A 25,135-nucleotide genomic window follows, 5' to 3' on the forward strand; every position below is an offset into this window, starting at 1 on the left:
AAGTGTCCCAATGCCTGTAAGATATTTTTTTTTTTTTAATACGCAATCAGTCATACACCATTCGTTGCACCTCTTCATCAGATTGCAACTTCTTTATCTTGTGTCTTTCACCACGAGGCGAAATTCGGTACGAAAGGAGGATGAAATGAAGAGTTTCAATGATTGCAGCCATTGCACAGGCAGTAGTATGAGGCCGAGTATTGTTATGTTATAGAGGAAACTTGTTTTCAGAAGTCCGTATTACTTCGTCCTAGTAAGTTTAGGACCTTTTTGGAGATCGGAATACAAGATATTATTGACTATGCGTTCCCTATGCTGTAACGCTCCAAAATGTTACCCTTTTGTAACAGAAGAAAGTGCTAACTTCACTGTAGATGGTTGTGTCCGATAATGGATACTGCCATTGCATTCTCGCTTTCTTCCAGAATGTAGTAGTGCACCCATGTTTCATACCCAGTATCGAATCTCTTCTGAAAGTCACTACCTTCTCGTTTACAGCGTAGCAAAATCTCGTGACACATCAACACATCGCTGTTTCAGTTCGTCTATCAACTGGCGTGATACCATCCTGGTACACACATTCCGAAATCTGAGTACAGCGTGGATAATATTACAGATTGAACAGTGACTTATGCCAATGATTGTAGCTACTTCATACAGTCATTCTGCATTGCTCCTTATCACACTTCCAATTTACATAGAGCAAAACGGTAAGCGATAACAAGAAATTATTTGTTGATATAGATTCAGCGTCCCAAGCATAGGTTCCATCTCCGCCCCTTATTCTTATGTTGAAACCGCAAACGTTATAATATGTGGATTTCTTTACGCGTTGGGTAAGGCAATAAACTAATACTTATACTGACTTCCGGGTGGTGATCCACCTTAAGCAATACCTAAGAATATGGTAAACATTTTGGTACTTATAATAATAGGTGGCCACTGGTTGCTATTTAGTACCAAAATATTTACCATCCTCTTAGGCATTGATCAACATCAATATAATCTCTCTACAACTTATGGTTCCCAAGCTATGGCTCCTTAAATATCTAGAAATTGGCCACTTTTGGCCAATATCACGGGAACAGTAAGTCATAGAGATATGATATTGGTGTTAATCAATCCCTAATAGAATGTTAAACATCTTGGTACCGATATTAATTGATGGGCACTGGCCATTGGCCAAACCAGTGGCCAGTTAGACAGTGGCCACCGGCTACTGTTTGGTACCAAAATATCTACCATCCTTTTAGGTATTGATCAACACCAATATGATCTCTCTATGACTTACGGTTCCTGAGATATGGCTGCTTAAATCTCTGGAAATCGGTCATTTTTTGGCCAATATCTCGGGAACGGTAAGAGTGACGCGAAAATTTAATCACTTTCTCAGATAGTTTTTGATGCTTTATCGATGAAAAAATCGTAAATAACAGACAGACGGATAGACAGACACACATACATAGAGAATTCAGTAACGAACTTGTTAAGTTCGTTGAAAATTTGTTTTTAAAGAATATTATTGTAGAATTTATGTAATTAGAAAATGTAAACTTACAGTAGAGATTTTCTATTAAAATAAAACCCCTATAAGACAATATGGTACGTAACTTTACTTAAATGTGTCAACAATAATAGAATTCAGTAATATACGCAAGTAGGCATTTTTTAAAAAGGGGGTCCCCTACCCTCCTGCAGACCAGGGCCCCAGCAATGCCAGACCGCCCCTGACAACGCTCCCCAATTAACAAAAATATCAACTACAACCATGAGTATTCCATGTATACGTTTATTTCAATTATGAATCTAGTACTTACACTTTAAAGTAACAAAATCTCATTTTTACAAAACGTACGTTAATAACCCATATGGGTACAATATGACACAACGTCAATGTACTGAAACAAATCCATCTCTTGGTTTAGTAACATATCTCTTAACACATTGATCCTATTATTGAGTATCCTCCATTTCCTACTCTAGCGACGGCCATGATTTCGATCCTCCAATGATTCTCTCGTTTTCGCCCTCTTCTATCTTCATTTGTTGAAGGAAAGAGAAAATATTCAGATAATGCCTTGAGAAATATTTATTCCATATGTGATGGCATCCCTCTACCTTGTTAGTCATCCTCTGTTCGCCGCTCTCGAAGTGCTTCCATATTTCTCAAAAATAATAAATAAATAAATAAATAATGCCTGTACAACGTCAGATTTATAAAAACAGATATACGCAGTGTGCATAACACTTTGAAGTAATCAGAAAAGTTAACGCAGACACAGCAAGTTCTATAATGTAATGCTGGCTCTTGATATAAGAGCTCTGGATTATATAACGTGCTTCTCTAATATCATGTACTATTTCAAAACTTATAAAAAAAAAACTAGCTAAAATGGACACTCACTTAAGATATATTGACAAGCCAGACAGTTTATAAAAAAAAAAGTTAACTTTGCAAAAATTAGACAATTAAAATATAATGCTACAGGGTTAAAATATAAATCTCGGTTATGACCTAAGCCTGGTAATATGCATCCCAGTGATAGTAATAATAATAATAAAAAAAAAAAATAGAAAGGATTACTTACGGCGAAAATGTTGCATCTACATAATCAATCCAAGTTTCCAAGATGCAGTCATGGAAGTCTCACTCTTTGGCACTTCAGGACCATTTTCTTGTAAATACATGAAACACCTCACCGACTCTCTCCACGGGAATAAGAGGAAAATCTCTTGCACGACGGATCCAGTTTCGAATCTTAATTTTCTCATTTCCATACAGTACAATTGTAGCTTTACATTCTTGACCGCACTTCCAATATAATTTACCTTTTACTTTCATATTAACACAATATATGAACAAGGGCGCATTGTCATTGTCGAAATGGTGTTACGTAAGCCACTATTTCATGTGCTTGAAAAGATGGTAATGGCTCGGTCCCACATCTGGGCTATAGGGAGGATAATCAAAAACATCCCACTGGAACTGCTTCAAATGTTTTGAGTACGTCTAGTGGTGTGCAGGAGAGCATTATCGTGAACCAATACCACATCGGAAGTCAGCATGCCCCGATGCTTGTTCTGGATGGCTCGTCTGAGTTGTAACGTTTTAAAGCAGACTTCTGAATTGATGGTAAATCCACGCTTGATGAATTTCACTAACAGTACTCCTTTGGTATCCCAGAAGACTGTTGCCATAACCTTTCTAGCAGACAATGTTCGCCAAGTATTTTTTTAAGGGGGGGGGGAGGCTCTTTAGTGAGTCTGTATGATTCTACTCCATTGATTGCTGTTTGGTTTCAGAGTTCATGTACGACACCCAGTCACATCGCCAGTCACAATTCTGTTAAGAAATTGACCGTTTTCCTCAGAATAATGCAAGAGAAAGTCCACAGCAGAACCCGTTTGGTATTTTTGTGCTCCTCAGAAAGGAGTTTTGGAACCCAACGAGCGCAGAGCTTGTGGTATCCCAACTTTTCTATCACCACCTCGTACAAAACAATCCGAGAAACTTGGGGAAAGCGAACAGAAAGTTCAGATATCGTGAACCGACTGACTTCACGGACAATTTTGTCAATTTCCTGCACGAGTTCATTTCTGACTACAGATAGACGCCCACTTCTTGCTGCATCGGTTTGTCCACTTTTACATTCACGTACGATACCTTCACTCATCACGTTTAGTCCGAAACACCACACAGTTCGCGGTGAATCCCAGCTGCCGAAAGATTTTCGCACTCAGAAATCATATTACCGCTTGTACTTTACATCTGGCGGGTTTTCCTATTGGAGCGTTCAATTTCAATTGTTATAGCGGACGAGTTAACTGCAATGCGTACTGTCTACTGAACAAATTGCACACAGCACCACAGAACTGACGTCGTTTTCACAGCCATATCTCTCACATGCGCAAACGGAGTTTTTTTTTTTTTTTTTCGAATTGCCCTAGTAGTTCTCATAGCTCAGCAGTTTTCCACCGTTGTTGCTACTCAGAAATGACACGGACATGATTCAACTATTACTGAAATAATTGTTCTTTAACTCTATGTTGCTGTCGCTACGTAGCAACGTGGGACGCAAAACTGAAATATTTCATTTCATTTCTACGTTGCTATAGAAACAGACACCTTGTTAATGAACACTCATAAAAAAGCATACAAATTATATATGATGTTCCTAAGATGTTAAACAATACTGATTGATTCTAGAAAGATCAAGAGGCAATCACAGTCAAGAAAAAAGTTGACAAACACACATTTATGAATCCATCTTCTCCACTGTTTTCATATAGATTAATCTCCTTCTCGTGTCATAAAGACAACATACAATGAAACTATACCATACATGACAGAAAAGCTATTGCCATTGATAATCTATTCTCACACCTAAATTCCAGTTCATAATTCCGTACCTTTTCATTAAACCTGGTCTCTGTTTGTGTTGTTTAACCCTTTTTGGACTGAATTATGTTTTAATAATAGCAGGTAGATGAAAAAATAAATTTTAGGCACATAGTGGGTAGATATGATCATTGAAAGAAAAAAAATCTTCCATTGTTGTTCAACAATGCGCAGCGGGTAAAGGGACTCTGAAGTAAATTTACATGTAAAACATAAAAGTAATCGCTTATACTTTGATGACTTGTTTATTTAGAAATTATTACAAAACGCTGGTGGGAAGGCCGGTATAATTCGTTTTACAAATTAGATGAATATTTATGACGTGATTGAAAGGATACAAATGTCAAAAAGCAATAATAAAGTACAGTGTACAAGAGATATGCATTTATCGCAGTATTGTATGAAAATACATATTGTAGTCGTTTACACAAAAAATGTTTGCACTAATAAAAAAAATATGTAATTCAAGTCAAAAGCATAGGTTTCTAAGCATGATGATAATCATAGAAACAATTTTTTGTCTGGTTTACGCAAAGAAAAATGTTACACATTGTACATTTTGAGTGTGACCGTGACTCCACGTTTTTCATAGAGCAGAATTCGCATCTTCCTCTTTCAGTTACAAACCGAGGCCAATGCACTCCTAGATGTTGTAGTCTTATGTTCTTGCTAACAGAAAATGAAGTTTTCCTCCTCTTTATGGGCTTACTTGAAGCAGGGGATGAAGATTCTTGCTTTGGTCTTCCTCGTTTTTGTGCTGATTGCCTGCCAAGCGTTAGTAGACCCTGCACTACTTGCCTCTTGAATTGAAGAAGTGGTATTTTTGGTCTAGGAATTAATTCGTGCGGGTGGACAAGAGATGGCGCAACGAACGGAGCGTCCCATAGTTCCGTGTATCCACACATGTGTTGCAAACCCCTGTCATCGCGTATCGTTCGTAGTATAGGGCAGTGGATTAAAGCGTCAACAACACCAGTTTGTAGTTAAGTGAACATGGCGCAATTTGTGCCTGATAAAGTGTTTTTGCGGGGTGTCCTGCTGCATTACTTTAACATGCAGAAAAGTGCGACTGAAAGTCATCGTATTTTGGTGGAAGTGTATGGTGACCATGCTCTAGCTGAGCGAACGTGTCAGAAGTGGTTTGCACGGTTTAGAAGTGGTGATTTCGGCTTGGCAGACCAAGAGCGAGCTGGACAGCCAAAAAAATTTCAAGACGAAGAATTGACAGCATTGCTCGAGCAGGATTCGTGTCAAACGCAGGAACAACTTGCAGCAGCATTAGGCGTTGATCAAACAACAGTCTCCAAACGCTTGAAAGCCATGGGAATGATTCAAAAGATGTCACATTGGGTTCCACATGAATTGAAAGACAGAGACATTGAAAGACGAAAAAACATTTGCGAATTGCTGCTTCAACGACAGAGCAGAAAGGGGTTTCTGCATCGAATTATTACGGGTGATGAGAAGTGGATCCATTACGAGAACCCTAAACGAAAAAAGGCCTGGGTGAAACCAGGTGAACCAGGTCCATCACAACCAAAACGAGATATTCACTGTGCAAAGGTTATGCTGTGCATATGGTGGGATATGAAAGGTGTGGTGTACTATGAGCTGCTGCAACCGGGTGAAACTATGAATGGAGAACGTTATCGACGACAATTAATGCGTTTGAAGCAAGCTCTGGCCAGAACACGACCAGAATAGGAGAACAGACATGATAAACTTATTGTTCAACATGATAACGCTCGCCCACATGTCGCAAAACCGGTCAAAACCTATTTAGAAAATGTCGGATGGGAAGTTTTACCCCACCCGCCGTATTCACCAGACGTTGCTCCTTCGGACTACTACTTGTTCGATTGCATGAACAACGATTTGATTGGAGAGCGGTTTACTTCTTCAGAAGATATCGAAACATGGGTCTCTGACTGGATCGCTTCCAAGGATGAGGACTTCTTTCGCCACGGAATCCGTACATTGCCTGACAGATGGGCGAAAGTGGTGGCTAGCGATGGACAATATTTTTCTTAAGGTATTTATGTATTTTGTGTTTGTACTACAGCTTCAATGTGTGCGTACCAACCGCACGAATTAATTCCTAGACCAAAAATATATGGTCGTACAGATCATTGTAGATGACATAGAAGTTTACCAAGGCCATTTCCATAAACGCAAAGAAAAGGCGATGCCACACTTTTTCCCTTTTCTGTCACGATCATAAATCGAACGCAACATATCAGCTTTGTCTACCCCTCCAGGCACGTAGCCAGGATTTCGTGAAGGGGGGGGGGGGGGTCCGTAACATGAAATACTGTGGTCATCACAAAAGGTGCTCGATCACTCTAAACTATTTTACTGGAATATATATTGGTTCGTTTAGCCAGGATTTCGTAACGGCGGGGGGGGGGGGGGAAGCACATGACATTCTGATGGCCCAGGCGCTCGATCAATCTAAACTACTTTACTATCAACATATATTGGTTTGTTAGGACAATAAAATGAGGATATGTTGGCAAGTATTTTAATAAACTATGAAGAAATTTCGAGCAAAATAATAATAAAAAAAAAAGTATTGAAAAAGATTTTGCAATATTTACGTTCTTCTGTTTATTCAAATATAACAATTTTCCTTTCGTTATGACCTCAATTATTATAAAAAGTACATACTGAATACTGTCTTGTAAACTATCCTTTAATATAAATAAAATGAAGAGTTTGTTTGTGTGTTTGTCTGTCTGTGTGCTGCCTGGGGACCAGACGAGTGGACCGGGAGTTACCAAATTTTGGTCAGGGGTTGGCCCAGTCCCCAGATCAAGACGAAGCGTGTTTTTCAAATTTCGAAACAGTGGGGTCTCAAGGGGGCGTTTACCGGAACCGGCTTGGGAACCAGACAAATTGACCTAGAGTTACCAAATTTTAGTCACGAATACCTTGGTCCAGGCTCCAGACCAGAGTTAAACGTTTCTGTCGAAATTCGAACCAGGGGGGTCTCAGGGGGCGTTTACCGGGACATGTAAAAGTAGTAGAAAATGATCAATATTTATTTATTTATTTAACAATCACCAGATACAGCTCAGAGGCCATTTTACATTGGATATCCAACAACATTAACAATGGAAAGGATTTGGGAAGGTATCGGCCAGGGCCTGTTTAGTAGGTACCATCCCGGCATTTGCCTGGTAGGACTGAGGGAAACCCTGGAAAACCTCAGTCAGAATGCTAGGCAGCGGGATTCGAAACCACGACTTCCCAAATGCGAAGCCAACGCTCTACCACTTGAGCTATTAGTGCCGAATTCATATTTTCGCGGTCGCTGAAATCAATGGTGAAACTCCAGTCGCATTAACTTCCAAATTCACGCTATTCGCCTCCGGGCCGGGGGTCACCGGAAGGGGGTGAGATACCAAGACATATAAAACTAATCCAAAATGACCAATATTAGTGTCAAATCCATAGTTTTCGCGGTCGCTGAAATCAATGGTGACACTTCAATTAGCGAGGACTTGCAAGTATACGGGCCGGGAGCCAGCGGGGTGTCGATACCGAGGCATATAAAAAATATCCCAAAATGACCGATATTAGTATCAAATCCATAGTTTTCGCGGTCGCTGATACTCCCACAGGCGCTGACTTCCAAATACAGCCCCTGTGCGAAGCATATGTATATTCAACTAGTTTTACAATATATGCGTTCCTTTCTCTGTTGAATCAAATGCTAACAGAACTTTCTTTCAACATAATTTTTTTGTTTTTATTATTCCGTCAACTACTGTCGGTTCCAAATGACAGGTTAAAGGAGCAACAGAAAATTGTCCTTGAAATAACATGTTTGATACTGCAAGGATGCGATGACGAAAAGTTATGATTAAAAATGCCCACGCTGTTATACAACGGCACTTATGCTTTCGAAAGCTTGAAATCTCCCTGACTAATAGCAGGAATTCTGAGAATTCCATAACTTTTCTTGAAATTTAAAATTCCCTGACTCTTCCAAAATACCTCGCTTACCTCACCACCATATTGCAAGTAATACAAATCTCCTCATAAGAAAAAGTAAACAAAAGCTTCCTGTAGTTTTCTTTTTTAATTTTTAACGCTGATCCTTCTTTTTGTCATTTCATTTTGTTTTATCCTTCCTTATTTTTTTCATTTCTGGTCTCGAAGGGGGGGGTCCGGACCCCCCTCCCTTGGCTACGTGCCTGACCCCTCCCATGTGCATGTTGTAATCTTTGACCACCGTTGGTGCTGATACAGTGATTTTAGAACCATCCTTTTGTGTACGCTGCAAAGTTGTAGTTTCTGTGCCGTGATAACTGGACAGGAAATGGACACATTTGCTATCCTTCCATTTGAAGTAAGTCAGTCCCTGATCCGAACTTCTGAAATCAAATTCACCTCTCTGCAAATCTTTGTCACGTGCTAATTTCGGCAGTCCTGAACGATCGTGGCGTATTGTTCCACATGCGTAGATTTGATTACTTTTTAGATACTCAAAAAGTTCTAACGACATAAAGTAATTGTCCATCATAATAATGTAATTATTATTGTGAAGTGATGAAGTCAGTTTTTGAACTACGCTCCCCCCTAATCCAAAATGTTGCGTTGAGATTGGTTGTCCATATTTACCCTGGTAAACGTCAAATTCGTATATGTACCCCGACATATCGCTCCTAAACCAAATTTTGTATCCTCTTTTTATAGTTTTTTTCCCGGATTGTACTGTTTCAGTGAAGATCTGTTTTTGAAACGAACTACGCTTTCATCTATACACTGATATTGATCGGGAAGTCTGTACTTCTGGAAATTATTGTTCAATGCTGTTATCAAAGGCCTGATTTTGTACAATTTATCTTGGTTATCAGAAGGGATTGCAGAATTATCATTCACATGTAAGTTCGATCAAATATGTTTGTACCTATCGCGTGACATAATTTGAGGAACAACAGGAACACACAAGTCAATATCAGCACTCCAATAATGATAAAATTGTGGCACACGATGATAACCAAAAAGAAACTGAAGACCCATAAATCCATATAAATCATGTGCTGTGATTGGACGGATGTTCCTTTGCTTTTGCTGTATATATAAGTTACTCTGAAACACTATATCATTTACTACGCTCTCTGACAGAAGGGTCAAAAAATGTCCGTTGGATTACTTTCAACACCGAAGAACTGTCTGATAGTTCCTTTTGCCAAAGAAAATATAGTCAGTCCCAGGCCACGCTGGGCCACCAAATATAGCGATCTTTGTTCCCTAAACGATGGGCAACTTCTTCAATAAATTTGGTTTAGATACATTTATAAATGTAATGAAACTATATGCTCCCTTTGCTTACATAGAAAGCTTTAAAAAAAAAATCTACATTACCTAGTTAGTCAAAGTCTCTTCCGCCTGCAGCCACATACTTTTTCCATTGCTCAGCCAACGATTGGGTTCCATGACGAAATAAGACTAGACTCTGCGATGTGAAGTTTTCAACCAGTGATCGAAATACCGGAAGTAGGGTTGCCAACTATGGAAAATAGAAAAACCGGCGCCCCCTCAATATTCCCTAAGATATAGATCTAAGTGTGAAGTACCTCTGTTCGAACCCCTCCCCCATGTAAAGGAAAATACCATCGTGAACAAAAAAGTACATTAGCACCTGTATTCTGCATGTCCTTAGTACATTCACTAATAAGCTTAATAGATGCAATGTGCTATAAATTAGGGATGGCCAAAATTTTCCGGAATCCAGATTCCGGAAATGTCACTTCCCGGAATTGACCATCTCTACTATAAATAAGAAACTGAAATCGGCGTTGATCATTTTATTGTATTTATCACCAGCTTTCTAAAATTATCGAAAAAATAAATTAATCTTTACGTGACAATTTTGAATTTGGAAAGTGAAATTTATTCTTTAAACTTATACTTCAACTACAGGAAATTGCTTTAAGAAGTCGCTCTCAATAAATGTGTAAAATTCCTTACAAGTAAATTTTAAATTTTCCGTGATACAGTCCCTGTCATCTCTAACCTATTTAAATTATGTAAACAGATGAACAAAATATATTAATCGTTGATAGATGGTGAAAGGTGACAGTTTTGGATTTACAGAATGCAAATTAGATACAAGTTTGAAAAAAACGGTCATAAATGGGCTGGTAAGAAGTTTGCACAGGCCTCCGGCTTTAATCAAAATAACAGCAATATTTCCGGCCAGGCTGGTGAAAAACCGGGTAGTTGGCAACCCTAACCGGAAGACATGATAGTCGGTAGGAGATATATCAAGATAATACGGTATGTGACAAAGGGTTAATGGATTTCAACAGTTTAACAATCCGTAGTGATGGTTTCGTTTCGATGAAGAAAGACATGATGGGTAGTCACTTCCATCTTAGACTACCGGATACAGGCAACAAGACCCTTTGCGTTTAAAGGGATGGTTTTGGAAACCGTCCTGGACTTTGATGTCCATCCAATCACTATCCTGACCGTTTACGATTGGCGTAGTAGGTTTATACATATATATATATATATATATATATATATATATATATATATATATATATATATATATATATATATATATATATATATATATATATATTAAATATATAAATCAGAAGTGACAATCTGTTGCACGAAACCTTTGTGGTTATTCCGTCACTTACGGAACTACACACCTCCAGAAGGTGATCCTTGTTGACCGATTTGAACTCATATGGCACCCATCAGTTCAAATTCTTCACCTTACCAACTGAACGAAGCCACTGAGTGATTAGTATGGTGTATGCTTTAATTTGTCTGCAAGTGCATGAATATTTTTTTCCCCGAAAGACCACTTTCTGTGGTGTTCCTGAGAACCTTATCAGAACATGCTGTTGGCAGGTGGGTGTGAGGCTCATTTTTCAATGTTATCACCAGAGCCTAAACTTTTCTGTTTAGATCTTGTTGACCTAAACTTTTCTAAAAAGTGACCTATAAAATGACACTAAAATTCCTGTAAAATGACCCTAAAATGCACAAAAATTGACTTTAAACTTGCATTTTTTTAAACTTTTACTTCGTTAAACATGTACATTTTTTGAATATCTATTGGATTTTAAATATCATTTCTGTCATTTTCAAAAGTTTTGTTTCAGTTAGCTGCAGCCCATTGATCAAATGTTGTGTTCAATGATCAGTCCATTGTACTGTATTGTAAGTACTGAAAATGTCAATTCACTCGCGAGTTGAAACTAGGAAATACAAGTTCAGTACAAGTTTGAAACTTGAAATCAAAGTTCGCAGGTATAGACTGTATACACAAGAATAATAGATAAAAAAGTTTAAAATCTTTGAACGCCTTTCAATTTATTTCTAGTTATTCACGTGATCATATCTTATGTGGTCAACAACCCAAAACCATCTGTTTCACCACCTACCAACCCCCACCCCTCATCAACCAGCTACAACTTAGTATTCATTAGCTTGTTAGGAATACAGTTTTTCCACCCCAATAGTCACGAAGCAGAAAAAGAGATCATTTAACTTCGTGTTCTTCAAATCCGTAAACAGTGTTCATTTTAATATTTCTTTATGTAGAAGAAAAAGAATAAAAAGACCATAAGTGACCTAAAAGTTACCTTAAAATATTAAAAAATGACCCAAAACTTAAAAACGACAAAAAGTGACAAAATGCTGACTCTAAAAAGATATATTTTTAGAACCTAAAGTTGATGAATAACGTTTTTCTTTCAACTTGCCTTGTCCTATGCATAACAGAAAAAAGTTGACTTGTCAACAAGATCCGGGCCCTGGTTATCACTCAGAAGAAACTTCAGAAACCAACAGCGTACGATGCGTTCATACACTACATCTTACCCAAACGTTCTTATTGTTGTTTTTTGCAGCAGATGTGTAGAAAATTCCAGTTTGCACTCGTAAAGAAATGTCACTCGCAATTGTGCGTTCTTCATGGTGCACTTTCACACAACCTTGTTCAACAAAACTCTATCTCTGGACTGGTTGGGCACCTCAGCCTATTTTCTTTACATGTATGGAGTTTGTGACGTCGTACGTTATGAGCTCTGTCCATTCATTGATTGTTTAGAGGGTGGTTTCTTATCACACACTAAAACGGACATTTCAATTACACCCAAAACTTTATACCAAAATACGCTATTTTTCATTAAAGAGAAATCTTATCAATAAATCGATTCTATATTTAGAAAATTCTCCTAATTGGTTTGCGTTAAATTTCAGTAATGAATTATTAATATATATATATATATATATATATATATATATATATATATATATATATATATATATATATATATATATATATATGTGTGTGTGTGTGTGTGTGTGTGTGTGTGTATGTATGTATGTATGTATGTATATTTTCTATATAATTTTCTTCTATATGTAATTCATATTTTTTCACATTATATTTGATACTGCGCTACTTAACACGACATACACTCAATAGAAGAAGAAACAACAACATTCCATTCCAACGTTACCTAATTAACATAAAATATTTTAATTTTTTCCTCGCATCGTCTGTCTTAACTGCTGAGTAAGTTTGTTTCTAATATGTTAGACATAATTCCGCAACGTAAGAATAGAATATAAAATATATTCATATTGTATAGTTTGATATTATGACGGGTATATTTTTGTATATATCTATAAGAAAAATCAACAATTATTGCCTCATATTAGAATACTCTCATCTCATTTCAAATGTTGGAATCACATTTCTTGATATTCATCTTCCTTTTCTTTTTAAACTTTTTTATGTAGTTGACTTTTCATATATTCATATTTATTTCACTATTCAGTACACAATGGTGAAGAGGAGTAGGTATGATTTATCTTCAATTTTCTAAACCCGACTTAGTTGTTAAACTACTTCTTGCTTATTCTAACCTTGAAACGCCCATTGACGCAACTGTTCCATTAAGGCTTTAAACCTCAATAGACAGCCCCTAATTAAGGTAGGAAGGTAATTTTTGGTATAAATATATTCCTGAAGGATGAATGTTTCCATCGATAAACAGTTTATGTATGTGGAAAGTTTCACGGCAGAAGGGGGAGGGAAAAGTTCGTGTCTTCTTTTTGCATCAATTTTTTTTTTGGAGTCCATTCCCCCTTGGATTTGGAGTCCAATCCGCAGCAAAAAAAAAAAAAAAAAAAAAAAAATCCTGCAATATAAGCATGTAAGTTTATTATGAAACTATGCCTAAAACCCCAGGGAATCAACATAACGTCTAAGTGACACGAATCACGCCACGAGAACCTCGGCATCCTTACGTACTGCGAAGACCAAAGCCTCAATAAGGTAGCATACCCAACATATCATAAGTGTATATGAATAATAAGTATTTCCAACTATCGAAAATACTTATTATTCTTATACACTTTAACCATATTTGATACATTATAATCAAAGCAACCATTCTTTGAGTTTTAAAAATAGTGTGCACGGAAAAAATTTAAACAATCTAGCACTAGAAAATGTTGAAAGCATCTGTCTGGCAATAGCGAGTAAGGTTAAATTTTCAAACAAAATATTCTTCCTAGAAATATATAGTTTCTTCTTCATCATGTTGGTGTTTGCCAATAGCCAGACAGGGCAAGTCTTCTCTTGTCAGTAGGATAAATTATTGGAAAGGCATAAGAATTAATGTTTATATTCATGTAATTAGATTATTTGTATGCATTTGCAAGGATAGAGCAGGGAGGGAAATGGATTTTTGATTTTTTGTGTAACTTTGTTTTCTATAAGACGATTGGTTGTTAGGAGTCAATCAGGGAAAACAGGTTTCCGATTAGATATCTCATTTAAAGATCTATATGTTGCTCAAGCAGCTTCATGCTGAGTCTGATGAGTAAAAGTTCCCGACCAGTACTGAATTCGTCACTCGAAAGTGTGTAAGTGCAAGTGTGTTATTGTGTAAAATGACTATCTTTTAGCAGAACATGTTGCAAGGCACCAGAAATATAAGCGAAGATAGTTAAATATTCGCGTGCGTACTTTGAAATGTTGACTGAGTAGTAAACATATTTCTCTACTGCAATACTTAGATGCTGTTGCTCATATTATATACATATGGAAGATAAATATCGTCTTGTAGAGATATTCTGTACTTCTTGTAGTAACTGTGCTTTTTTTTTTTTTTTTTGTTATATAAATAAACAAATCAAATTACATCTATGAATGAATTTGCAAGCCTTCCAACATAAAGTTCGTAAGGCGAAACGGGAAAATGCACATTGAGATTTTCCGTTCCGTCTTGTATCAAGATGGAAAGCGATAACAGGTTTTACATGCAAATTCCATTGCTAGAGGTCATAAGGCGACACGGGAAAAGGCGAACAGTGCAGGAATCGTGTTACCAGAGTTCTGTTAAATTTTGATACAAGATTGATGTTACTCTAACTCCATTCTAATTTGGAGTACAATGTTAAAATGATGGTCGTTAAATCATCTACATTGGCATGATGAGGAGTCATTTTAGTAACACACTATTACGACTGCATATTAATCATATACAGTTGCCAGACAATTATTTTTTCCCAAAAACACATTATTTGTCTCATTAAACTGATATGACTCTGATAAGTGATAATAAAACGAGGCATAAATTATTTTTAAGTGGTGACGAAGAACGAAATATAGTAGACGACAAAGAGAGACATAATGAACATAGGTGGCAGATAGGGAACAACAAATGGCAGCACTCTCACTTGTGAAAATGCCATCACAAAATTCATTCAATTACCATACTATATCCGGGAATGATTACAGAAAATATAATACGTTATCCCGTTACTTGTTATAAATGTCAAATATACCACACACAGCTTTGTTCATCGCCAAAATTAATAACTAATACAAATTTTCAATATCAGTTGCTAGATACTTATGATATCTTTGGAAGGCAATGTTTATGCTTAAAAGTACAGTATAGGTGTATCTATCTGATACACGTGGTTTGGAGGCGTCTCTGACATATTTTTATGTAGTTATAATTTATTGTTAAATTTTAATTTCTGATTAACTAAAATATTGTCCAGAGGTTTTATATATTTATATAAAAACCGTCACAGTACTATATTACTGTACAAATACAGAAATATTAATACTCAAATCTAAAAATGGTTAAGGCCTATGTCCTATTTTGAAGTAATTAAACTGAAATAATAAATTGCAATTAAATCGTTACAATAGTTTAACTTCGAAAAATTATCTGCACACTAGCAACATCTATTAACATGAGTGTGTACCATAAGAAACTAGCGTGGCCCACTCATTATATATATATGCCGTTTATAAATAGGATACCCTTTGTGAGAAGAGTCTGGCTCCTTCCTCCTAATTGCTTGTAAACAATTCCTCCAAAGAGTATACCTAGGGAAGACCGGGGTTGGTTGTAACAAAACCAATGTGACTAGCTTTCTACCTAAAATTTATTCAATTTGTTATTCCCAAAAGCATCTTTATAGTATAATTAAAGTTCGATTGCGTTATTCTTAATGAAAAATTATGTTCCCTCCTATAAAAAGAAAAAAAAACCCTCATGGGTGCAACTTGGGCTTTAAAATTTGCTTGTGAGCACCTCTTCACACTATAGGAAATCAGAGTACTTTCTATCGGAGCAATATTAATTGACGTATAAAAACGACATGTGTTATGAAGCTATACAATACATATCTTGTATATATAGAGTATATTTTCCTTAGTTCTAATTGTTAACCTTTTCTTAGGGGGACAGTGCCTCAGTGGTAGAGCGTACACCCCCTGATTTCAGTGGTCCTTGGTTCGATTCCAGGCCATGTGCGTTTGTGCTGGACAACCCTTTTAATCCCACATTCTCATTCTACCAATTACTTCATAATCATTCAATCATTTCATTAAATCACCAGTTTTATTTAGCCTAACAGGCTTAAACGTGGGACGTAAAATTGGAAATTTAATTTAATTTAATTTAATTTAATTTCACTTCTCCACCTCTTAATTTTAAGTTTGCAATAGACATTTTTTTTAATCAAGAGGGTAAAGTTTGGAAATCCTATCGTAGCTCTACGGACTTAGTGTCTCACCTCGTTACGTTAGGGTAAATGAGCTAAAAACCTACCATCGAGCAGAACATTCAAACACCAATATTTAAAATCATTGTACCATACCGCTGTATCATAAACAGGAATATTCATAAGAACAGTATTTTCACAATTAAATAATAAAAAAGGGGACTCCATGCTAAGTTTATCTCTAAACTGCTAGCAGTTATTATCACATTAAAATAAAGATTTTTTTTTTTTTTTTTTTACAACTTTCACAAGTAGAAGTGTATACCGGGACTTAAGGGAGCTATAGTTCTCCTTAGAGTTCTAAATTTACACGGGATAAAATCGCATTGATGATAGTTGATCGTACTTTAGAATAAACAAAATGACACATGGACATGTATAGCATTATCCGTGATAATCATGGATCAGCATCTTCCCACAAATATACTTTATAGTTTAAAAAAAAATATATGTAATGAAATGAATGTCGACATATTTGAGGGTTACCAATTATATTACTTTATGAAACATAATCGCACAAACTATTTGATATTGAAGAAAATTTTACGAAGCTTCCCCCCCCCCCAGTCTTTTCTCTTTAGTACAGTCTTGGTCAAAAAAATTCATACCCCCATCTGTCTTTGAAAAGCCCTGTACACTTAACAACGATCACAATTAAATAAAACAAATATGAATTTTCCCTGGCTAATTGAGATCTTTATTTAGAGCCAAAGAATTAGAATTTCCTACATAGAGAACAGTAGGTCGCAAAAGTTTTTTGAACAAGACCGTACACTACTCGTTTTGATTTTTTTTCCCAAAAAACAATAAAATCACATATTTTGGTTATTAATAACATGTTGATTTACGAAATATAAGATAAATCATTATGTTGGGAATTGGAATGTGCACCAAGTGTTGTTACAGATACAGTAGTTGCACATACTCTGATTAGGATGTTGCACATACTCCGAAATGAAATGAAATGAAATCTTTGATTTTTACGTCTCACGGTTATGCCGGTTAGGCTAAAGGAGACGGTAATGATGAGTAATGAATGAAATGGTGGAATGAAGAAAGTGGAAGGAAACGGGAGAACCCCGAGAAAACCCACGCACACGATGGCTTTCTTTAGTTTTCTTCTGGTAATTGAAGCAATCAACTGGAGTATGGAAATGTAACAAAAGGCCCAAAATCTAAGTATCAGCGTATTTATCAGCGTATTTATGTTTAGAAGTTGTATGAACGCTGTAATCTAAACCCTATAATGGATTACGGACAAAATCTCGCAGTCGAAACATCGATGCCCAAAATCTTGCGGGTCAAAACCTCGCGTGACCAAAATCTCGCCCCACAAAACCTCGCGGGCCAAAAATCTTTCCTGGATAACATCTCACCTCACTAAAACATCGTGTGCCCAAAAACTCGTTCCCCAAACCTCGCTGAATGAAACCTCTTCATATTTACCCAATGAGTTCTTAAATATGAAATTCCACGTTATGATTATTATTATTATTATTATTATTATTATTATTATTATTATTAATAATAATAATAATAATAATAATAATAATAATAATAATAATAATATACTTAAGTTACATCTTTACTTTACAGATTAAAAGCGTAAAAATATTGCCGGGTTTAAAGCGAAAGGACATATACATGTAAAATAAACCCACAATCTTGAATCCTTGGATTTGAAGTCTTGAGTGACTACACTGAATAAAATAACCTACGAACTTCACATAAGTGTTTAGAAGATTACGTGTTGTTTGCCACGGTGTAGTTTGCCACGACTCGATTTTGGTATTGTTTGCTACAGTATTGTTCTCTCTTATTTATCTTATAAATATCATAATCGTGAAGATTTATAGAAAATCGACTCAGAAGTTGAGCGTTGCCAGATGACTATATTATAAAAATCAAATCTATTATATTTATAAACAGAATACATATAATACAATCGGTCCCAAACACGTTATTGGGTTACTGCTCTTATTCCCAACCCTAGTTTTGAGTATTCATTAAACATTTCTCCAAAAGAATTTTAGGAGTGTTTTAGTTTATTCGCAAAATTTAAATTATATCTAAATTTTCCGTTTCTGACTTTGACTGTAAGCCATTTTAGTGGATTTATATTTTTGGTCGTTTGAAATTAGACAGCACTCGATTGCTTACTAATCTATGTTTTAATAAGTTTGTATAGGCTCATTCTATTGAGATATATTTATATCTAAGCATAGTTTGAAAAAAAAAATCAGAAGGATACTGTTACGCGTTTATAGTCATGCCAGGAAATATCTCCATTTCATCAGTTTGAAGTGTGGTCTTCCGTTTACATTTGCTTTTATTGAGGTTTTCTATATTATTTGCTTGCTGTTTTTTCATACTATCAGGAAATGGTCAGATTTCAGATCGCGCGAAGTTAGCTTTGTGGTGGGCAAACACCGTGTGCGTGAGTTTTCTCGGGCTTCTGTTTCCTTCTACTTTCTTCAATACACTATTTTTTATTCATTCTCGTCATCATCATCATATCATTTAGCTTACACGGCATAATCGTGGGACGTAAAACGGAAATATTTCATTGGTAAGGATGGTAAGGATATAACATCCAGTTCTTTAGTCTCGTAGCATAACGAAAAACAGAACATTATGTAATAGGAGATGATAATAAGAAGTAGTGCTGTCGAAATCGGTTTTTGAAAAAACCGAAAACCGGTTTTTGAAAAGAGTGAAATTTCATAAAACCGAAATGTCGGTTTTGAAAACCGCATTTGCGGTTTCGGTTTTGAAAACCGCTTTTGCGGTTTCGGTTTTGAAAACCGCTTTTGCGGTTTCGGTTTTGAAAACCGCATTTGCGGTTTTCGGTTTTCAGAAAACCGGTTTTCTCAAAAACCGAAAACCGCAAATGTCACAAAAATTCAACAGCACTAATAAGAAGTTCGTTAAAAGAGAAAATGCAATTATAGGACTATCCATTTACTAAGCTATTGTGATATTAATATTGTTTTGTGTTCATTTGTTTGGAGCTTAATGTTCTCTTTCAGCAGCGAGTATAATGAGACCTTTCTCGTTCCAAAGGTGGGAACACTTACCACTTGTCCCTGGGAATAAAAAACAAAAGTGCCTGGCAACCCTTCCTTCCACTCCAAGTGTGTGTGTATCTTCACGATAATCAGATCTGATAAGATCGGAATGCAAAGATTGTGACAAAATCGTGGCAAACGACACAAAAATCGAGTCGTAGTAAACAACACCGTGGCAAACAACATGCCACCGTTCAGAACCTAAAGTTTATCTGCGACTTTGATCGGAAACGCTTAATTATGACGATAGAGCTAATTAAAATAAGTAGTGGAGTTGGCCATAGGGTGACTACACTGAATAAAACAACCGACAAACCTCACATACGTGTTCAGCACCTCAATACAAGAAAAAAATTTATCTGCGACTTTGATCGGGAAAGTTTTATTACTTAACTAAAGGTAATTAGTGGAGTTGGTCATAGAATGACTGCATATAGCAATATATAAAACATTCTACATTGTAGAAGCCATTGTTTTATACTGACGACACTTTTTCCTAGGCGAGGTTATTCCCACGTAGTTTAGGCTAGGCGATATTCTGTGACGCGAGGTTTTGGACGATGAGGTTTTGATAAGCCGAGATTTTGGCCAGACAAAATTTTGGGATGCAAGGTTTTCGGTGGCGATGTTTTGGTCAGGCGAGATATTGGCGCGCGATGCTTTGCGGGGCGAGATTCTGGCCAGGCGAGGTTTTGGCCTGGTACAGTTACATTTTATGATGTACTAACACATTAAAAAGTAGTTTTCGAATTAATTTTGCGTCTTTGTTTTACGTCTTCAATGGAACACCAAAGTTATCAAGTGCAGGACCTACTAATAACATGGAATCCAAACCACGACCGGAGCTTGAATCAGATGTAGTTGAAAAGTTCATAGACCATCATGCATCGCAGTATAGGCGGTTTCTCACCACACTATCTGCCCTCCAAGAGAGCTGGATTACAGGATCAATTCACCGGTCTCGCCAAAAAACGAAAACAGTTTTCAAGAAAATCACACGAAGAAACCACACTCCATTCTCAGTAAATCATCCTTTCTCATATTTTACTGAGAGAAATAAATAATGTTACCCTGTAAGGTCATTAAAACACAGTCCAGTAATTGGTGTTACTAAAAATACCTTACTTTGGAAGAAATATAGGAAATAACACAACCCAAAAGATTCTATGTAACTTTGAAATAGAATCGAACGGGGTGAAAGTGAGAGTGGTTCTAAGTAGGACATAAAATGCTCTGTGTTATGCCATCCAGAACAGTTCAATTGCGTCTCCCTACCTTTCCTGGACAGATTATTTGGATACCGCGGCAACTAGTCTCTGCACATGCAAAACGGCATCCAAAAATTGCATTTACAGCATAGAGAGATTATGAAATGTGTAAATCTGTATAGTTACTAATTAAATTATTATTTATTTTTTTCGTCCATTACAAGACTTCTTTCACTACTGCTGTGGTTTGATAATGAAAGAGACATTTAAAAAAAAATCAAGTTACACATTGGTATTACAATGTAGTTGTAAAAATGTGATTATAGCCAATTACCCGCCGATTACATCTAATTACAGCTAATTACTCACAACACTTATCCTGTAATTCATATACAAATCCCCTGATATCTACAATCAACCAAAGAGACGATAAAACCGTCTAAGAGATTTAGCCAACAATCATTATATTCCAATTAATTTACGTTCCCGAGTCATTCTAGCTATAAAAAGTCGGAGATGTAGTAACTTGGAAACAGGAAAGAGTATTCTATTGGTGAAATGGCTAACATACGCAACTATGGCGCTGGAAACCCGGGTTCGATTCCCGTTGGGATCCCACGTTAAGCTGTAGCGACAGCACGTCTCATAAGCGAAGGTGATATAAAGCATGTTACATGCGAACGCAGCCAAAGGGAAATATGCACAAGAAATCAGAGGAGGCCTCTCTTTACCATGCTGTGATTATACACAAGTGAGGCAAATACTGCAAAAATAAATAAAATAAGATAAAGACCTGATAGGACATTCTATACATAGCGAGCGTGACTTCGTAAATTTGAGTCAATACATAATTTTAAACTCTTACATAATTTTAATCCCATATATAAACGGATTTTTTTTTTTTTATGAATGGGGTAACTAATCAGATTTATAATTCTTAAGATCAGCACTTGCCAGACAAACCAGACAGAAACAGCAACTTTGTATTTAATTAATCATCTAAGAAAATTCCTCCAGATACACTCAGCGAGGTTTCTCACAGAACACAGAGCTCGGGATATTGGGTTATCCGAAGGACAAGGATGGAATGTTCTATGTTTATCCTGTGGAAATTCATATATCCGTTTATATATGGGAAATGGGAGTTCTGAATTCCTGTAGGATAGGTAGGTTCTTGGCGGAATAGTGAGAGGACAACTTTTGGACATCCAAATATAGCCTCGTGACAGGCATATTCCATTGAAATTCAATGGCAAACCAAAGGTAATATAGTTCTTAAAGTTTCAACTGAGAGTCTGAATATCCCGAGACAAGTATGAGACATATGGGACGTGCAAGAAATGTTCCGCGGACGTATCCTATCTGAGTTATTTATAATGAAATCACTAGCAATCAGCAAAACCTATAAAGGGAAAGGAAATCGGCCAAGAAATACATTTAAAAATACCAACCTAGCATTTGCGTGGTTGAACTGGGGAAAACACCAGAGGATGGCGAGGGAGTTTGAATCCAGATCCACAGATTATAAATCAATCACTAGTTTACATGTGTTCGAAATGTCCAAAAAATAGGACGAGAACAGGGATATGGTTCGAAGTCCTGGGAAGGATCTCAAAATACATATAAATTCTAATTCAACATTACTTCTAGGACAGTCATAAGATATTGTATACAGGATGCGAAATCAGTGTGTGTTATTGAGGGAAAGGGTAGGAGTCTTAAAACAACACTGATATACTTCAACATAATGAGTGCACATCTATAGGCCCTATATATAGAAATGAAAGTGACTATGTTTGTTACTTAATAACTTTTGAACGACCCGACCGATCAAATTTTTCGTATAGGTGAGGTTCGGACCTGGGATAGTTTTTATCACTTCACTTTGACGGTGCAACTTAAGGGAGGAGAAGGAAAGAGATATCTATAAAAATGATCGAAAATAACCGATATTAGTGTCGAATCCATAAAGTGAAATGAAATCTTTAAGTTTAACGTCCCACGGATATGCCGGTTAGGTTAAAGGAGACGGTGATAATGAGTGAAATAAAGAAAGTGGAAGGAAACGGGAGAACTCCGAGAAAACCCACGAGCACGGTGTTTGTCCACCACAAAGTACACACGGCGCGAGCTGGGATCGAACCAGGGACCCCATGCATCGGAGGTGAACGCTCTACCACTGAGCCACTGCGTCCCCCATGTCGAATCCATAGTTTTCGGGATCACTGAGATAAACAGTGACACTTCCGGTGCCGTTTAAATTCAAATTCAGCCCCGCAACTTGGGGGAGAAAGAGGATAATATATAAAAATGATCAAAAATGACCGATATCAGTAAGTGCTTCAGTAATAGTAAAAAGTGACTGACTAACGGAACATATTACTAATTTTTCTTATTTCAACACAGCGAAGCGGGTAAGCGACGGTAATATTTAAATATGAGCATAATTGTTAAACTATGTAGAGTTAGAAATACAGCTAACATGTATTATGGAGAGTGGTGCATGGAATATATATTAATTATGTATGGATTAACTTTAATTAATTTGTAAACTTTTGACAGTAGTGTCATTTTATTCACTTCCGACTAGGTTGTTAATGGGGGGGAATTTTATTTCAAAAATATTAAGTGGAGAGGATTTCGCTTTATGTGCTTGGGATTTCGCACCCTGATTACATATGTGTTGGACACTATAGAATCTAACTATAGATTTCGGGTATGTAACGGCGATAGAATAACTTCAGTCCTCCCCGCTGGTTTAGTAAGTAACACGTGTGCCATTGGGGCACGTGGTTCTGGGTTCAACTCCAGTGGAGTAACACAAAAAAATAATTTCACAATCATTCACTTTTATTAATTTTACGTGTCCTTTAACCTGAAGGATATGATCGAGGGCTTCAAACTTAAAAAAAAAAAAAAAAAAAAATCAACTTCAATACAATATGTTAAGAAGTTTCAAAAATTTGTTTAAAAAGAATTCAAGTAAATTCGTGCTTATCTTTTTTAAAAACATCTAATGTAGAATATAAGCCAGGCTTTAATTTCGCATAATGCAACATATCCACGAAGGCAAAGAAGCATTCGAACTTTGGAATGCTTGAAAACCAACAAAAATCATGTCTACATGTTTACGAATTGAGTTGATATAAAGAACTACCCTTACCTGTGTGAAGATGATTCCTAGGAACCACAGAAGGATGATAAAGTTCATTTCCTAGACCACACCATAAGATTCCTTACTATTTGCCACATAACATGCGGGGAAGTGAGTGCGCATCTAAAAGATCGTATGCATGACCGCAACTATGTGCTGGTCATAGCAAAGAATTCTCCATCTCAGCACCTTATTCCAGTTCACTCGCTTCCTTCTATTGTCAATTGTTTACTTCCGACTATGGCGACAGGTTTTTATAACCTCGCACGTTTACAACGTTTTCCATTTACACTACACAAAGTCATCACAAACCGAAATAATTAGGACAAAGCTGCTGCAAAAAATCTTTGGTACTTCTCATTCTTCAACTTAACATATCTTAAATTCTTTTATGCATTACAAGGAGGAATTTACTATGACGTTGTTCGATTTGAAGGAATTTTAATCTTATATTATTTGTTGAGTTTAACGTCCCATGAAGGTGCGTGGGATCCCACCCTGGTTCGATCCCGTCCAAGTAAGTTTGTGGTGGACAACATCGTGTCCGTGGATTTTCTCGGAGTACTCCTGTTTCCTACCACATTATCATTCCACCAATTCGTCCATCATTATTCACTTGTATTAATCGTCATCTCTCTTAGCCTAACAGGCGTAACCGTGGAACGTTAAACTGAAAGATTTCATTTTTTTTTTCATAATGTCTGATGATTGTGTATTTTAAGAAATGAATAGAATTCCAGATAACGCACCCCCACTAGCTAGAGTCAACGTATTGGATAACTAAGGCCCTGAGTCAAGTTATATGTTTCTTTGAGCACTCAGATTTTATTTATAGACAAAAACCAGGGGCGTAAATAAGGGCCCCGCAGACCCCGCGTTGCGGGGGACTCAAGCCATCAGGGGGCCCCAAATCATGAAGTGGGACGTAGAGAAGAAGCCCCGCTCCACGCTGTCTGCGGGAGGGTCCCCCAAACCTTTAGTTACGCCACTGATAAAAACACATATGAATGAGAATAGCTGGGATAACTTATATACTTCTTTATTTCGTTAATAACTGTTCTTTGGATGTCATAATTTTTTTTGACCTAGAGCAGAAAAACGCAGAGAAAATATGACTTTCTACGAACTGACAGTGTCTGACTGACTGATCAAAGCCTAGGCCAAACTGCTTAAGATTTTTAAAAAAAGCTTGAAATTTCAATAGTATCTACATAGAATTTGTGATGTACGTATC

The 25,135-nt window shown here is 36.7% G+C and overlaps 1 protein-coding gene across 1 annotated transcript in view; it reads right to left on the reverse strand.

The window, feature by feature from the left end:
• Positions 1–24,094, reverse strand: part of LOC145691824 (uncharacterized) — a 47,717-nt gene extending 23,623 nt beyond the window's left edge. The window contains exon 1 of the mRNA XM_081767136.1: positions 23,911–24,094. Coding sequence (XP_081623262.1) covers positions 23,911–23,958 — 48 coding nt within the window. The 5' untranslated portion in view covers positions 23,959–24,094. The remainder of the gene's footprint in view (positions 1–23,910) is intronic.
• Positions 24,095–25,135: the final 1,041 nt, after the last annotated feature.

This window comes from Thermobia domestica, chromosome 8 (assembly GCF_964235325.1).
Source record: "Thermobia domestica chromosome 8, izTheDome1.hap1.1, whole genome shotgun sequence".
Lineage (NCBI taxonomy): Eukaryota > Metazoa > Arthropoda > Insecta > Zygentoma > Lepismatidae > Thermobia > Thermobia domestica.